At 41.8% G+C, this 18211-nt stretch overlaps 2 protein-coding genes across 3 annotated transcripts; both read right to left on the bottom strand.

Annotated features, from left to right (window-relative positions):
• Positions 1 to 177: 177 nt before the first annotated feature.
• spag8 (sperm associated antigen 8) lies at positions 178 to 18027 on the bottom strand. Of its 2 annotated transcripts, XM_044011801.1 has the most exons (7): positions 17997 to 18027; positions 6398 to 6473; positions 4191 to 4356; positions 4002 to 4050; positions 2325 to 2439; positions 1764 to 1826; positions 178 to 1571 (listed from the first exon to the last, which is right to left on the bottom strand). In XM_044011801.1, the coding sequence occupies exons 3-7, from the start codon at positions 4306 to 4308 to the stop codon at positions 1467 to 1469; spliced, it is 450 nt and encodes a 149-aa protein (XP_043867736.1). In that variant the 5' UTR covers positions 4309 to 4356; positions 6398 to 6473; positions 17997 to 18027; the 3' UTR covers positions 178 to 1466. The 2 variants fall into 2 exon arrangements, with proteins under 2 accessions (XP_043867736.1, XP_043867735.1); XM_044011800.1 differs by lacking the exon at positions 17997 to 18027 and having other exon boundaries at positions 6398 to 6563.
• Positions 10708 to 11455, bottom strand: pmchl (pro-melanin-concentrating hormone, like). The gene has a single exon (XM_044011802.1). It carries the CDS (start codon positions 11229 to 11231, stop codon positions 10818 to 10820), a length of 414 nt encoding a protein of 137 aa, XP_043867737.1. The 5' UTR covers positions 11232 to 11455; the 3' UTR covers positions 10708 to 10817.
• Positions 18028 to 18211: the final 184 nt, after the last annotated feature.

The raw sequence follows: 18211 nt of genomic DNA, 5'->3' as shown, positions 1-18211 counted from the left end.
ATACTCACTATTAATGAGACAAAAATGTCAAAAAATAGAGAAAATGTAAAAGAAATTGGCTAAAGTTTAAAGTGTTTAAAGCTAAAAAATATTCAACACACAAAAAATAATGAATGTGGCTGAAAAACAGTAATAAAAATACAAATATATGCAAATATAGAACGTTGTACGGATCAACAAAGACAAACAGAACTGGTTTAATAAGCAAACCTGGATGCCTTTCACAATTTAGTCATAATTTAAAGTTTTTTAAATTATTTGATGTTTTATTCAAAAACAAACACAAAGAGCGACAGAAAGCAGCTTTTAAAGAAGGAAGGAGAAACTGACATGAAAACATCTGACGGACAAATTATCCTTAAAGCCTCGAGCTCAGGGAGCAAAACGCCGTCACTTTCATCGCGTCAGCTAATGAAGTGTTCGCTGCTCGGATAGATGCTGAAATGACTCGTCTCCATAGCGACCACCTGCTAATCCTCGCTGAAAAGCTCTGGAAGGATCAGCCGCACCTGAAGTTGTCCACCAGTGACAGAAAACACACACACACAGACACACACACACTGCAAACGTGTGTGCGATTTAAAGGGATAGTTTTTAAATGTGGTTCTATGAGTCACTGTGCTTTGAGCGCCCCCTGCTGGCGAGAACCAGCTCGAGACACTGAGGCTCACTCTCAGTCGCTAGGTTGTTAGAAAAAAACTGAAACTGAAACCGAGCAACACCACCAGAAATCGTGGGAGGCAGTATAGAGTCAATCAGTCAGAAAACTGGACCTCAATTCCAGGGCCTGTTCTCTGAAGCGAGTTATCCAAAAAATAATATTCCTCAATAATAAGACGACTTACATTCAGCGGTGTAACATAAACAATAACCTTGGGACTCAGCACTGCCCTCTAGAGGGCGTATCGTGGAATGTCCATGATAACGTTTGGTACAGACAGACGTAAAACAGACAAAAAAGGAGCATAAATACTACTTTACTGTTTTTAACCTCTAACATTAACAGTTAGCCTGTTAAAAACGTGTGTTCACTTTTCTGTGATTGTTTTAACGTACGATAAAACGATATCGGAACCATTTAAAATATTTCTAATGATTCTTTCTCTCCTGTGTAGTTTACAACAATTGTCATTCAGCAAGAATCCTGCGATACAGTACATGATGATATAATATATTGCGACATGTCCACATTGGACATTAGCATCAAGGCGATATACAGTAAAAACTAAACTCCTCGTAAACAGAATAGTTTTCCTTCAAGGAGGATTAATTACAACATGAAACCAATGTCAGAAAATCACTATCAAGAGTGTTTTAGTTAGTTAAAGTATGGATGCAGTATTACACTACAAAATATATCAATATTTTCTTACACCACTAGTTGACGTCATTACATCTATCCCGATTACTGTGCTCAAGATGATCATGACATAAAAAACTTCTTTAAATCTTTAGCTGACTGTGTCTCAGTGGTCAGACGGAGAATCGTCGTCCAAACGTTCGTTGATAGGTTTACTGAAACATGCCGACTTCCTGAAAGGAGCCTCCAGGTTCCTGACGGCAGTCACGCCCTGCAACACAAAACAACGCAAAACAACGTCTCATAACTATCACCAATCACTCCCTGCCAAGAGATTCATAATAAAAACTGTAAATAACAAATAAAATTATACAGTTATTGCAATTTTCATTCAGATTTGTTATTATTTATTTTGGCTGTGTGTCTCCAAATCCATAAATAAGTGAGTTAAAACGTGACTGACCTGCGTGTGCGGGTAGTTTTCACTCCAGAACGTCACCGCCTCGTCCGTTTTATAATCGTGACCCTGAAAATATAAAAAGAAAACACTGTTTTGGTACAAGTACATTTTTAGCTTCTATTGCGATGCTAACTAGCATAAATAGATAGATTATGTTTGTGTTAGTTAGCTGTGTTTGTGATAGAAAGAATACTGGGATAAATTTGTATTAGCTAGTTTATTTTGTTCAATAGATGGATCGATTTATTAGCTTATTTTGTGATGCTTGCTAGCAAAAATAGATAGATAGATAAATAGGATATATTTGTATTAGCTACTACTTGCTAGCTAAGATAGATTTATTAGTGTATTTTGTGATGCTTGCTAGCAAAAAAAGATAGATATGTAGCTTATGCTTAGTGTTAGTTAGCTTATGTTGTAATAGAAAGAAAGAAAACTGGGATGAATTGTGTATTAGCTATTTTGTTTTGCTAGGTTTTTTAAATTTATTTTGCATAGCTAGCTAGATAAACAGGGATTTGTGTTGCATTCTTTAGCCATTTTCAACAAGCGAGTCAAGCGTACGTATGTTGCAGTGGGAGCGACGGGTTCAAATCCGTCAACGGTGAAACTTCTGTGGGTCATGGAGCAGAAGTGAGTTTCTGGAGTCGGCGCGTTCGATTTAACATCAGTCGCAAGTCTGTGAAAAACAAGCAGTGTGATTAGAAAACATCACAGTATTTAGCACATGTTGAACTGATGAACAAGGTCGTTTTCAGGGTTTGTTTGCAACATGTGAGCAGACGAGGGAAGCGAGCTTGCCATTATCCACAGAAGTGGTGGAAAAAAGGTGGATCGACAGGTGCATGAACACTATAATGGGGGGGTCGAGTTAGGGATTACTCATCGTGTGCCCACACAGTCCTGAAAGAGGTCTAATCAGTGCAAACAACTGTGTGGGTGAGTCACGGGTCTTAAAGGCTGGTGGTGAGGAAGAGAAAATCCTCTTCATACAGGCTTTCAAGCATAATTTCACGAGTCAAGGGTCTGCTGTGACATAAAAACAAACAATGCCACTCCATAAGCCTCTAATGGTGCCAGCGTTGTTTGTTTCTTTTCTAAAGGACAAGTACATTCTCAGCTGGAACTGATTTTAGCCACTTAGCATAAAGATTCAGCTGTCAGATTAAGTGTGTTCAGTTTGTGTCACTGAGATGAACATAAACGGAGGATTTCAAACACCAAAGTCACACATTTTAACTTAGTGATGAAGGCAGAAGAGGATCAACAACTGCTGTGTCTCCATGGGCTAATTTTCTCTATGGAGTTTGGTGTGGGAGAGTTAGCGGGTTACAAAGCTACACAAAAAGCCGCCTAAAACCTCTTTCACACTAAAATGAATGGGTATTTCTAGTTGAAGCTTCTAACAAAAAGGATGTTTTTCTATATCCAATGGTTGGTCTGATCAGAGGTGTGTTAAATGCTAAATAAATCATGTCCCAAGTTTAAAAACATCAGTATCACTAACCGCTGAATACATCGCTGGCAAAACTAGTTTACCTTCAGTATTATGTTCCCACTGATGCTAAGTGAAGCCAAAAACAACTTAAGTAGCAGATTCATTTGAATTCCGATTAGTAATATAAATCTGCGATATCGTTAACTTACGAAGGTGTAGATTTTATTGGGTTAGCCTTTGGTGGCCAAAACCATTTTTTCATGTGTTCACTGTGTCCGTGCTTCAAAAACACCTGCACTATCACTTTAAATCAAAATGGCATCGTGTTTAAAAACAACCGGCGTGCCCAGAGAAACCCTCTGAACTCTGTGCTGGACGAGTCCGCAGTATGAATCAAAGCTGCGTCCGTGTGAACGCACAGCGTCCAGGAACATTTCTTCGAGCAGAGACAGAGACACTGTCTTCCACTGGACAAACAGATTTTAATCTCAGAGACGGTGGTTTTGTGTTTCTTTATGAGCCGTTGACTCGCGCGGGCATGCTAATGACCACATCTGTGGGGACGGACTCTATAAAGCCCATTAGAACGACTGGCCCCGGCGTAAAAACAACACCATAAAATATGATTTAGAGGCATCACTGCGGTGATTGAACGGTAAAACAAACCCAGACGTGTAAATATGACATCACTGTGCTCCAGCATGTTCCCCTCAGGACACGCTCGCAGGTCGTGTTCTCTCCGTTTCCATAAACAAACCGCGTTCAGCAGTTATTTTATTAAGCATCAAACAGACTTAATTTACCTTATCACCTGGTGGGCAATGTTTTTCTCCAAAAGCTCCTTCCTGGTGCCTGAACCATGGGAATACAAGAGCAGGGACAAGGTCGGCATGCATTGAATTCAATGGTAAATGGTTAAAAATATAAACGAAAGTTGGATTTCCAAATCTAAAAGCTGGGGTAACTCCTTCGACTCGCTCTGTGATACGCACCCTTGGTCCTCACTCCTGGACTCTTTGGAGGGAGGTACGCGGCCATCGCTGTCGTTATACTCTCCAGTTTTGCGTCCTTGTCGATGACGAAAACGTCGCTGAATTTGTGCGTCTCCATTGGCGTCTTCTTCTTCGTCTCTTTGTTGTCAGCGGCTGCACCGCTCGTCTGGATGAATGCACATGCGTGAAGAACATACACAAAGACGTGTTAATGAAGGAGCACAGTAATTATACATTTATGAAGTGAAACAGGAAGGGAAGGTAACAGGAAAGCAAATGGTTAGGGAATTGCTGACTCAGCATTTCAACTGTGGCTGGATATAGTGACCAAAAAATTTTTTAATAATAATATTAAGGGACCCAAACATTGCTGACTGAGCCTTTCTCTTATGGAGAAATGCAGTTTGCTGACCCCAAAATTGTTGTTTGCCACTTTAGGTAGAAATAATGAACAAAAAAATTGGGGATTCAAAAATTGCTGACTCCGCCTTCTCATTGTGGGTGGATCTAGAGAAAAAGAAATGGCCGACCCCAAAAATTGCTAACGCAGCTTTCCCACTGATGGTCAACCTGGTAACCACAAAATTAATGACCCCTAAAATGCTGAGTCAGCGTGTCTAACTTAAAACAATGCGGTAAAAAGTAAAAAAATATTAGTTGAGAATTGCTGACCCTGCACTTTTATTATTGGCGTCAGCAAACAAATATGTAATAAAGTACAGGAAATTTTCTCAGGAAATACACAAGATATAATTCTATTTTTTCTCCATTTGCTGCGAAATGTGTCCGACAATTTTTAGTTTTACATGTTTTAGGTTTTTTTTTTTTAATTGTGTCATAATTACACAACTCTTAGCTCCCGTGATCCGTCCTTATTATTGTTCTATATGTAATTTATTCATTTATAAATAGTTGATTTATCCTATTCCATAGTTACTACCTTTGAAGTGGACGGGACGTTGTTTTGGTTGCTCATTGTTTTTAATCCGTCTGTTGCTGTTTGGATTATTTTAATGCTTTTTAAAACTGCATATTTTATAATAATAAAGCTTTCTATACTAAACAATACTTGATTGAATATGAATGCCTTTCATCTCTATGTGGGTTTTAGAGAATTACATCTGCCTTTCATATGTTTTCTTTATGGTTATGCCTTGTTAAGGACACGGTTACAAGAAGCTCTTATTTTGAAAAGTTGCCCCGCATGGTCTACACGACTGATTTTGTGTTTCTCGTTATGGAAGAGTTTAGATTTTGATCGATATTGGCAGATATATCAGTATTGGACATGAAAAAGTGGTATTGAGCCGTCCCTCTCAGATTTACTCAATGTATTTTAACTTTTAAATCTCAGTTTTTAAAATGTAGTGTATGGGATATATATATATATATATATATATATATATATATATATATGTATATACACATGTACACTATATGTACACTGTATGTTTAAAAAAAAATCTTCAACAAAAAGAATGCATCGTTGTCATCTGGTCTGGAGTCTCCGGTCGAGACTTTGTTTTTATTTCTCGGCGACCTTGTGAAACGACTCACTCGTTCATTGAGAATCACAGTCACACAGCTAAATTTATCACTTGCACTGAGCTCGTTACCGTGGATATGAGCCACGCAGGAAACGAGCCGCCGCCGCGCAGTCACTCCAGCCTGTTGCAGAGGAACAGCGGCTCACTGGAGGAGTCTCGCACCTCAGCGTAAAGCTCACAAATCCAATCAATGTCTCTGAGGATGCGAGACTGTCCAACTGTGCCGGCAAAGACGGCAGACGTCTACTTGGTATGTCCAATGGAAGTTGGAATAACACGGCGTAAGTAAAGTCAGAGCAACCTCACAAAGCCCAACACGGGATTCTAAGATGGTTAGCTTCCAGAAAATCACTAAGGTTATTTTTATAGTTCATTGCACTTCTGTCTGTTGTTTGACAGTAAATCAGTCGTTCACATCATACGACATGTTGTTACGACGTTTGTTAGCACAAAATGCAGTGGAGAGTGCTGTTAGCGACTGATGTATTAGATACGTTTGCATCTACGATTTGTTCAGTTCAGTCACAAAATCGCGATAAATATCACTTGTTACTGCAGTATTATCGTACTAAAACAAAATTCTACAGGTGTAAAATTATTTTTAAACATTTACCACCGTGCTAACCAGTGTTCTAGTTAATAATAACAAGGTTTACAAACCCATGACGACTGTAGACGGGTAATAATTCCCTCAGGTCCAGGTTCTGCTGCTGGTTCTGATGACGTTTATTATTCACTGTTGAGTGCAGAAACACCGGTAATTACAATAATGTAACAAGGTTTTAGAGAAGAGAACAAAGGCAGGACTGAGACGGTCGGTCGTGAGGTTGGGGCTGGACGAACGGTTTCCAGGGCAACAAAGATAAACAACACAGGAGGAACAGGAGGAGGAGGAGCTTCATTACAGTCAGTCTGACAGCAACTGACACCTGTTTGCACTGGAGCGTAACCATTGGCAACGTCATGAAAACACTGTCTTCATGGATGATTTATGGGTATTTTTTGGTAGTTTGTTCCGGTTGTAGATTCTGGTGTCAGATTATTGTGTCAACAGGAAAGCAGGCAAATCGGACATGATGCCACTCCCACTTCCAATCCCCGATTTCTGAGGAATTCCTGGAATTGTATAAATATCTAAACAGTGTTGTTGTGTGTTTGGTAAACTGTGGTTTCAACCGTGACGTCGCTCACCACCACAAGATACCCCGATATTTTTATTAACTCTTAAAAATTGCAACTTTAGATCGATAGATCGATAGGATATATTTGTTTTATTTAGTACTTGCTAGCTAAGATAGCTTATCTTGTGATGCTAGCTAGCAAAAACAGGTAGATATCTAGCTTATGTTTGTGTTAGTTTATTTTGTAATAGAAAGAAACATCTTCAGGAGTTTAGATTGGTTCTCTGAATCAAGTCCCAAGACCCAAACCCAGCATCGGTCTTCTTCACCTTTTACCGACAGATCCTCTTCCACTCAGAACTGAGAAACACAGACTTAAACATCCATCTGATTGATGTTTGTGGAAGATTCCGTCTCTATGGAGTAAAAAGCCGATTCAGAGTTGATAATTTGAAGTCTGTGATATTCATGTTCTATTGTCAAGAGATCAAAGATTTATTCCTGGCACAAATGTGTAAGTGAGCTTCTTCTTTTCTTTTCTTTTTTCAAGCACAAGCTAAATCTCAAATTCCTGAATGCATCCAGCTTTTACCACATATGTGTGGTTACTGTCGTGGAGGAGGAGGAGGAGGAGGAGGATCACATTCTCCACAATCCTGACAATCCTGATCCCGTCTTCATCATCACCATCGTCGTCATCATCATCAAAAACACAAACTGATGCTCGGAGAAAATCTTTTCAGGAATCTCTTTGTCTCCGCCGAGTGTCACTGAGGCTATTTTTAAATCGCATTGTGATTGTATGTTGACTGACCATCTCCATGACGACCAGCAGAGATGCTGCACAGTCTCTGCAGCTCTTTGACAAACCTGGACTTGGGAGATGTCGCTTCTCCGTGTGAGCTTTATCTCACCGTGTGGTTTTTATGGTGAAAAACAAAACAGATCTGAGATCAGAAGAGCTTCAACCTGGACGTTCTGATCGTTCTGATCGCTCTGACCTTCAGGGGTCATGGAGGTGTGACAGACAGAATTTCTAGGGAGTCCCGTCTGGTCAGCTCAGGATTGGGTCTCTCTCCACCGTTGACGTGAGATTCCAAGATCTTTGTCTCACCAAAGAAAATGACAAAGATCAACTTTGACCAAGATCCCAAGAGACAATCACTTGTCCGTCAATGAAAGTGGACGCCGCGGGCAAATCGGTTAAGACAAGTTGTCTTAAGCTGTGTCGACACATTCAGACCTTGAATTTGAGGGAATTGGTCCTGGAATTCTGCTGCTCGGTCGTTAAGCAGCTTGTCTCCGCCCACCTCTGCTCTGCTGCTGTATACACACAAACGCTCCCTCAGGTGCGTCAGAGTCAACATACAAGTAACTTAGTGTTTTTTCTGTTCACAAAAACTAAACAAAAATGTACCCAAAGTTACATATTTGAACTTTTAATATACAAACCGTTTGATTTGCACGTCGTACAAAACATTTCACGTACAAATTTAGTCGGACTGGGTTAAAAAAAAGTGGATTTTCTGATTCATATCAATCGTCATGAGACAGGATTTTATCAAATCAATACCAAAACACTAAAATAAGAGCAGTTACAGGAAGTGCTGTGTGCATGTTGTGCTCTGAACGAAAACAGACCTCAGTCAGAAAGAGTTGGCAGAACACACACACACACACACACACACATTTCAACGACATAATTCAATTTGCGCCTGTGAATTCCTTCGCCCTGCGCTAGATCGGCGTCCTGTGTTTGCGTAGCTGGAATAACAGCTGGGCCCGCGCCGCGCGGACCACCGCTGCACCGTGACAAAGAGAAGAAGTGCTGCTGTGAAGCCAGAAGGTGCTGCTGATACGTGAGACGCTCGCTCTGCCTCCGGCTCACTGTTGGCTCTTTTCACGCTGCCTTTAAACTCCTGGGCCTCGGGGTTTTTTTGTTGTGGTTGGCGACGGTCAGTGTAGTCAGCTGGTCGGGAGATCTCAGACACATGCTTCCAGAAAATCCCCGCCTTCTTTGTCCTCTTCTCTGTGTCGGCTGGGTAGTTTTTTTATTTTATATTTATTGTTATTTTGTCCTTCTGTGAGCAACTTCCTGTCTACAATCTTTGACAGATCAATACTCATTTCTTGTGATGGGTAAGTGATCACCCAAGTAAGCTCCCATTCAATTTTGGTAAGAATCTACCCACTGATAGCGTCACAAAAACGGTCTAATTTTCAAGAAATTTCCATTTCTTATTAATGGATAAAACTGTAAAAACAAAAACCATAACTCTGCCAAAACTCATCAGATCTAAACAAAATGTGGTATGTATGTCCAGGATCAGACCCTCTACCATCAGACCGACTTTCACTTTACCCTCCTCTACCATCTACTTAACCCTAACCCCAATCCTAATCCTGTAAATTTGTCCTTCCTTTTAGCAACTTCCTGTCTACAATCTTTGATGGATTGATGTCTATTTTTTGTGATGGGTAGGTGATCACCTACGTATGTTCACATTCAATGTTGATAAGAATCTACCCACGGATGATGTCACAAAAATCATAAAATTCTCAAGAAATTCCCATTTCTTATGAATGGGCAAAACTGTAAAAACAAATATTCATATCTCCCTTATCATCTCAATAATCCTAATCCTAATCCTGTAAATGTGTCCTTCTGATAGCAACTTCCTGTCTACAGTCTTTGAGCATCAGTGTGAATTTTCTGTGATTGGTAGATCATCACCCACGAATCGACCCACTGATGACACACTCTAAATTTCATCCAGATTACAGATCATGATTCAGGTGTTATAATCTCAGCGACGTGTTTACAGATCAGGATGAATGTTGTCATGTTTATGTAAAATGGTAACGACTATAATCAGGTAAAGTTCTACACAGATCCAGAAAGTTCTTTGTGAGAAAAGAATTTCAGGTGCTGGACATCTGAACTCTCCGAGTGCTCTTATTTTGGTAGTCTCTTTTCATTCCCCCACATCCTGTCAAGTTTCCCCGTTCATGTGATGACTTGGCCCCGCCCTGATTCTTCTTGTGTGTGTGTGTGTATAGATGTGATTTCCAGCTCGTCTTCAGCTCAGTGTGAACGTTTCAGGGTTGTTGTTTGCTGTTGGGTTTTATTTTGGTTTTATCTTTGCCCCTATTTGACATGTGAGTTCTAAGTAATATTTTGAAACGTCACCTTTAGAAGATTAAAAATGTTTCTGTTCATAAAGTGCGTGAAAAGCCTGATCCTCAGGGTTTGAACAGGTGCTTTTAAATCCTTGAAAATCCTTGAATTTTACTGTTGTGTTTCAAAGATTAGAAAAGTGCTTGGAAATGCGTTGAAATATGTCAAATATTTTCTTAAGAGAAAAGAGTAAAATAAACATTTCCAGTTGGAAAAGTGTGGAAGTGGATCATATGTATCCCGTCTATCTTACCATTTAGAGAGATTAGAAATGAGGTACACTGATAAAAATGACCATAAACAACCACAACGTTGTGATCCTGCTTTTCCAGAAACATGAACTATGACCGTGTTACTTCACTGACGCCTACAATGTCAGGTTTTTAAGTGTTTTTTTGAGGTGTGATTATTATGAGGCACTGACACTGTGTCAGGAGGGAGACACACGACTTAACAAAAGAGTCCCATGATAAAATCAACGTCAGTTTAAGTCTACGATGTCTTTAAGAACACGTTCACGTCTTTATCTTCACTGTGAAGTTGTCTTATTTAGTCAAATTTAAAGGTTTTTCTGATGGAAAAAGTCCTAAGAACAAACCGATCAACCGCTCTGTGACTCAGATCTGAACCAGAACTATCATGTGAAAAAGACTCATCGCAAACAGAAGATGTCACGCAGAACACAGAAGTTTAATTTTCTGCAATAATTTAAATATAGATACACAGGATTTCAGATGATGACGTTACAACTCAGTGTGAGTCGTGTGAAGTGTGAAGTGTCCTAGACTTCCCAGCACGGCCGGTACACCCGTCCCACCATGCACCTCATGTTGTCCCTCCTCTGGACGGGGATGGGGAGGTTCAGGTCCTGGCTGGCGTCGCTGTGCTCGCTCAGCTGGCTGCTGAAGTCGGCTCTGCGCTTGTAGAGCGGAACGCCGGCGCTCAGCGCCCGCAGGTCTCTCCACAGGCTCGGGGTGGCGATGACGATGACCCTCTGGCCGCTCGTCTTCCCGTCCGTGCCCAGGTCTGCGTCGCCGAGGCCGCTGTCCAGCGCCTTGTCGCTCAGCAGCGACGCGAACACGTCCTGCTCCAGCGAGGCGTCGTCGCCCTTGCTCATGGGTAAAGCGCCCGACAGCTCGTAGCTCTGGAACATGAGCGCGGCGGCGAAGATGACCGACATGGACGACTGCCTCATGGTGAAGACCTTCTCGTTGGTGGAGAGCGTTGGCTTTCGTGAACGGGTTTTCCTTCCCAGAGCTCCTGCTTTGCCGTTCTGATTCCTGAGGTCCCATCGCGGTCTTTTATACGGTTTCAGACTCGCAGGTCCGGCCACGTCTAACTGTCCTCGTCACGGCTTCTCCTGGTGCGTTCAGGAAATCATCTGAAAGCATTGAAGGGTGGTTGTGTGTGGACCTCCCGCGGTGTTTGAGTGTTGTTTTGCTGCAAAGTTAATTAAAAATCGTCCCCAAAGTGACGGCAGATGTGCGATGGAACAGTCGGGGACTCCTTTTTGAGAAGGTGACACCAAGAAGAGCATTAATCCAAAATGGCGTCCTTTTAAAACAACAAGCCTGGATTAGCAGCACCCGCGGAGCTCTTTGTGGCGGTGGTGATGGAAGCTGTTGTGTTGTGGCTTTGTTGCAGCTTATTCTCAGAAGAAAGACCGATGATCCGTCAAGTGTTTGCATTATCGACGTTTCTCTGACGTGATCCTCTGCTGGACTGTGGTGCAATTATTCTCCCTCCTAATCATGTTTGCACCAGGTGCTTGTTGACGGTTGAAATAGTCGGTGTAATTCATGCGAGTGACATTTGAGTTCAGTATTTCCTGCCGTATGTTTAAAACGCTAAATAAAGTCTGGGTCTGTATGTGATCCGTTTTCTTCCCGCACCAAACCCCATAGACAAAATCAGCGTTTTTAGGGGGACACGAGCTGCGGGTCCGCTGCTGCCTCGTGTGGTCACTTTGTGTCACTGTAGTAAATCTGAATGAAGGTTTTCAAACCCCGAAGTCACAAAATAAGACCTTTGAAGTCACTGATGAAGGCAGCAGTGGATCGAAAACTCCGGTGTGCTGAGATGTAAAATCGATGATTTTTTGTATGGGATTTGGTGTGAGAGACCGAGCACTTTACAAACTTTTGTTTCCAGTTTAAAAAAAACTGTCTGGTGCAATCAGAGGAAATTGGGGTGATGGGTTTTTTTCCTTGCCGTGCAAACTTTGATGTTATTAGTTTTTGGCACAAAAAGATCCGGGATTTTATGTCAAATAAATTGTAACATCATCTGCATAAAAACACACTGGATCGACTGGTATTTGTCAGTCATATTGTCGGCATTATTTCACACCATTTTGTTCCCCAAGTGAGAATTCTGCATCAGAGAGTTGTAACACGTATGAAACATGACATTAAAACATTTGTGCCCACGGCTTTCAGGAACGTTGCTATGCAACATTTATAGACACACAGTTTCATATGGTTTGCAGAAAAACATTAAATATGTGGGTTTTTTTCATCACTTTTACTCAAACTCTTTTCCGATCAATGATCATGTTTAGTTTGGCGCGTCGGTGCCGTCAGGTGACTTCCAGCGCCCACGCTACCAGGAAAGGAGTGGGTAAAAATGAAAGGAAGGAAGACAGATAAGACACTCTCTATTGTTGTGGTTCTGCCAACAACTGCACACGAGTCCTCACAGGAGACACAGAGACACAGAGAAGAGTGAATCAGCAGAACAGAGGATGTGTTTTGTGGGAAGTTAGCTTCTGGTTGGGAAAACAATACTGTTGGAGACATCAGCAGAAATGCAGCACATGACAAATGTAACGCTAACAAACGTTGGAAAACAAAAGAAAAACATTGCCTGTCAACGTTCTCGTAAATATCGTAAAGAACTCAGTGAAAACTTGACCGAGGACTCACAGAAAACAGATTTCAGCCTCTTAACAAAAAGTCAGTCAGTCATCATCTAACCGCTTTATCCTCCACCAGAGGGTCGCGGGGGATACATCGGGCGATAGGCGGGGTACACCCTGGACAGTTCGCCAGTCCATCGCAGGGCCACACACAGATAGAGACAAACAACCATTCACTCTCACACTCACTCCTATGGTCAATTTAGAGTGTCCAATTTACCTAATCCCCACATTGCATGTTTTTGGACTGTGGGAGGAAGCCGGAGAACCCGGAGAGAACCCACGCACACACGGGGAGAACATGCAAACTCCATGCAGAAAGGCACTTGTTCCAACCGGGGCTCGAACCCGGGTCTTCTCGCTGCAAGGCGAGAGCACTAACCACTATACCACCGTGTGGCCCCTTAACAAAAAGTGCACATCATAAAAATCTACATTCTCTTAAGTCTATTGGCACATTTCCACCAGCTCTACTCGCCTGGCAACGGCACGGTTTAAGTAGCATTTCCACTAGCCTACTACCTGGTACCAGGTACTATTATTAGTACCTGCTCCGGCGAGGTTCCAAGCATGCTTAAAAGCAGGTACTATGTGATGATTGGTCCCGCTGAGTCCCGTCACAGGAAGAGACCTCCCACACACAAATCAAGCCGAATAGCGCCGAACTGTAGATCACTTAAAACTACTTAAACCTAAAAACGTGGGTTAATCTCCAACAACTACCAGGGAAACCTCTATATTTAACAGGAGTCTTTTAAAGTGGAGTGGTGAATTTAGGGACAGCACCGGCGATCACGGACTGTAGTCTGTGGAGTAGGAGGCTGTACTCCGGAGACGTGTGGACAGAAATCAAGCCTAAAAACGTGGGTTAATCTCCAACAACTACAGAAGTCTGGTGTAAAGTCACTAGTCACTCGTGTGTGTGTGTGAGTGAGGCTGAGTGAGGCGAAGCGAGTAGAGCCGGTGGAAATTAGACATCTTAATAGCATGTTTGCAGCTTTATCTCACTGTAAAACAGAGTTTCCCAACAGAAAACGGAAGTTTGTAAACCATTCATTCTCCCACACCAAAGTCCATAGAGAAAACCAGCGATTTTAGCTCACGGGGGGACACAGGAGCTGCTGGTCTACTGCTGCCTTGTGTGGTCAATTGGTGTCATAATAAATCTGAAAGAAGGATTTCAAACACAGAATTCACTAAACAACACATTTGAACACGTTAGTGGAAGCAGGAGTGGACCAACGACTCCTGTGTGCTGGGACGTAAAATTGATGATTTTCTTAATGGGATTTGGTTTGGGAGAGAAAGTAGTTTTACAAACTACAGAAAAGCAACAAAGATTTTCTCTGTATGATTTCAGAGTGGTTTACGTTGCCAGGGACTTATTTTGCATTTTATGTTTTTCTTAAACGGTGATTCAAGTCCTGATGTCGGGAAGTTTTGCTAATGTAGCGTGTGAGCGTGTTTATGCTAAACAAACTGTTTCCAGGTGATAAGAATATCTACACGTGTGTGTGTGTGTGTGTGTGAGACGTGCTCCGGCGACTCAAAAAGTCAAAACCCCGTAAAGTTATGACTAAATACGCTCATAAGAATCCAGATAAAGGGTTTATGGGAGGGTGTTTTTGTTTTACAGATAACGACGACATCTGGAGACCGTTAGCAACGTCACACCAGCTCTGTAGGTGGTTTTTCATTAAGAATAAAACGTACAATCAATGAAAAAACACACAAGAATCTTAGGTTTATTTGGAATTTAATCGTTAATGATATATATGATGAATTTGGTGGATTTTATTGCAGTAAAGTACCAATATGGCAGCAGAAGAGTAATACATGTGTAAAAAGTATGGTAATACCATCTTAATACTGCAGTAATTACAAGTATTGGATGGATTTTAAATGTATTATACGTTTGACATGAGGAATAAAGTCACATTTATCTGCTCTGTCATGAACAAACACTTATATTTACATATTAAAATAGAGACAGAGATCTTTAAGCTTTTTGTCTGAAATGACTGAAACAGCTGATCCTTAGAAAAAAAGGTGAAAGATAATTCAATCAGGAAAGAGTCTCATCTCTGTGTGTTCTTGACCTTGTCAAGACCAGGTTTTTGGTCTCCATGAGGACCACTGGTCCCCATTTCTGAAGAACCCTTAGATTAAAAAGGGTGTGGTTAAATTAAGTTAAGTTAAGGGTTATAAACTTGTTATGGGTTAAGGGTTTGTCGAGGTCGTTTAAGTGAAGAAAAGTCCAACTGTGAGGAGGAAAAAACCTCTTTTCAGTCGATCTGAGATTAAAACTGTGCTGAAAGAACATTTATGATGCAAAATTAATCTGTAAATGTTATATTTTAGTGACGAACAGCGTGAAATCAACTGGGGATCCCAGGTGAGCCAGGGACCAGAGGTTTGAAACCTCAATGCCAAGTCCTTAGAAGACAAATCAGTGTGTGTGTTTATATCTTTGAGGTCCAAAAATAACACATTTTATCTGGTTCTCACAACCTTTAAAGTCTTAATTTCAGGACTAAGACCTGGTTTTAGGATTCGGGTTAAGGTTAGGCACTTTAATGTGTCCTGACTAAGATATGCAAACCTCTGTGTGCGCGTGTGTGTTTGTTTAACGTCACTGTTTTGCTGGTTTCGTAACAAAAACATCTGGAACAGAGAAAAGATTCATGGAGATAAAAATCTGTTCTTTTTTGGACTAAACTGCAGCAGCGGTGATTTAAAGCTGCACTACGTCAGGCAAAACTATCAGACGTGACCGTTTCCTCTGCTTTTAATCTGGATTGTGACCCCGACCTTTCACCCTGTCTCTGCTGGGATTGACCCCTAAATCCCCTGCGACCCTCGTGTGGAGGATGAAGCGATGATGGAAATGAAAGTGAGGTGAATCTAATCTCCTTGTTTTAAGACGTTATGATAACAAACATGAACTCTTCGCCTCTTTGGTCACAGGCTGACGTGAAACACAGACTTTTAAAAGTGTGTGAAATAAACCAGAGCGTGTGGTCAGTGCGGTGTGAGGTGATTCTTGTCCCCCCCGCTGTCCTCGGCCTCGGACTCTGTCTCATTTCTGGGAAAATGTTTTTGCTGCACAAACAGTAAAAACACACGCTGGGAAATCCAAACACTCGACAGCGTCGTTAAAGAAAGTGACGACGCGGCTGCCAGCGGCTCAGATACTCAGTTACTCTGTTACTTAGATACTCAGATACTCTGTTACTCAGATACTCAGTTACTCTGTTACTTAGATACTCAGATACTCTGTTACTCAGATACTCAGTTACTCTGTTACTCAGATACTCAGATACTCTGTTACTCAGATACTCAGATACTCAAATACTCAAATACTCAGTTACTCAGTTACTCCACTTACTCAGATACTCAATTACTCAGTGACTCAGTTACTCAGATACTCAAATACACAGATACTAAATTACTCAGTTACTCAGATACTCAGATACTCAGTTACTCAGTTACTCAGATACACAGATACTCAGATACTCAGATATTCAATTACTCAATTACTCAGATACTCAAATACTCAGTTACTCCGTTACTCAGATACTCAATTACTCAGATACTAAATTACTCAGTTACTCAGATACTCAGATACTCAGTTACTCAGATACTCAGATACTCAGATACTCAGTTACTCAAATACTCAGTTACTCAGATACTCAGTTACTCAGATACTCACTTACTCAGATACTCAGATACTCAGTCAGTTACTCAGATACTCAGTTACTCAGTTAGTTACTCAGATACTCAGATACTCAGATTCTCAGTTACTCAGTTACTCAGTTAGTTACTCAGATACTCAGATACTCAGTTACTCAGTTACTCATACTATTAATCAAAAGATTACCAATGAAAACAACCACAGCTCCATCATGGTGGACTCGCCTGTACTTGTGTGTGGCACTGTGACCTTTGACCTCAATGTCAGAGCACCAGCCAATGTTTAAAAGCTGTTTCGCTCGAACGTCCATGTTGGCAGGAAAACCGTCAACAACACCAGACCTGGTTTCAAGCTTTAAGAGTTCCCTGCACTTTAAATCCCTGAAGATAAAGCAACCTGTCACATGACTATCACATGACTATCACATGACTATCACATGACTATCACATGACCCGGTCCTTATACTGCCCCCTGGTGCTTTCCACCAGTATAGAAACATCCTGTTCGAAATTGTGTGAAAGCTTCATATTTAAATGTTTGGGAATATTTGTAATAAAGTAGACGTTCATCCTCATGTCATCTTCATCACTCATGTCTTCATCACTCTCTGGTGACCATCATCATCATCATCATCAGCAGCAGCATGTTTCACTCATGATTTCAGCTGATTACATTAGCGGTGGTCGATGTTGGAGAGTTCTTTGTCCTTTGGCGCCAGATGTCACGTCACGTGACCGGTGTTTGACCCGGCGACCGTTTGACGGATCCTGACACGGAACAAAGAATCCAGTTGACAAATTAGATTTTGAAGATCGGGTTTCATCCACAGAGACGCACGGTCACTGTCGTGGCACTTAACACGATAAATCTGCCCGATGAGTGCGATGAGACAGACGGTAGGGCAGATGTTCAAATATACAAAATCCAAGTTTCTTCAGGCTTTGGTGAACACACACACATCCAGGAGCAGTGGGGGATTGGGTGTCTTGCTCAGGGGCAACCCAGCTCTTGACCCATCCTAGGATTTGAACCGATGACCCTACAGTTACAAACCAAAATCCTTTCCTCTTGCTCATGGGCTGCCCATGGCACCAACAAACTAAACTGGACCAGGATGGAAAGGCGGCATTATCGTCCTAAACGTAACCCTTGTTCCTCAGAAATGAGGTTCTGCCTCATTAGGACCAACTCAGCAACATCCACTTAATGTCTAAACCTAAACTTAACCAGTTCCTCAGAAACTAGGTTCTTCTGTATCAGGACCAGGTTTTTGTCCTGAAAACTCACACACACACACACACACACACACAAAGAGTGTACTGACCGCGAGGGTCTGCTGGTAAACTGACCTGCAGACACTGAACACTCCGTCTCTTCCGGTCCCTGACTCCATTATTTGGTCCCTGGTGTCCTTGTCTGGCTCCATGGGGCCGGGTGACATCACTGCCCCCTCACCAGCTCCTCCCCCTCCACCCGGCTCGTCTCTAATGGAGAACCCAGAGCTGGCGAAGTGGCCCTGTGAATAATTTAGAAGCTCAGGCTCACTTTATAACCTGACGAGCCG

Source organism: Solea senegalensis, linkage group LG21, assembly GCF_019176455.1.
Source record: "Solea senegalensis isolate Sse05_10M linkage group LG21, IFAPA_SoseM_1, whole genome shotgun sequence".
In the NCBI taxonomy this organism is placed as follows: domain Eukaryota; kingdom Metazoa; phylum Chordata; class Actinopteri; order Pleuronectiformes; family Soleidae; genus Solea; species Solea senegalensis.
Note: the sequence above shows the minus strand (reverse complement) of the source record. Positions and strands in the feature narration are given on the sequence as shown.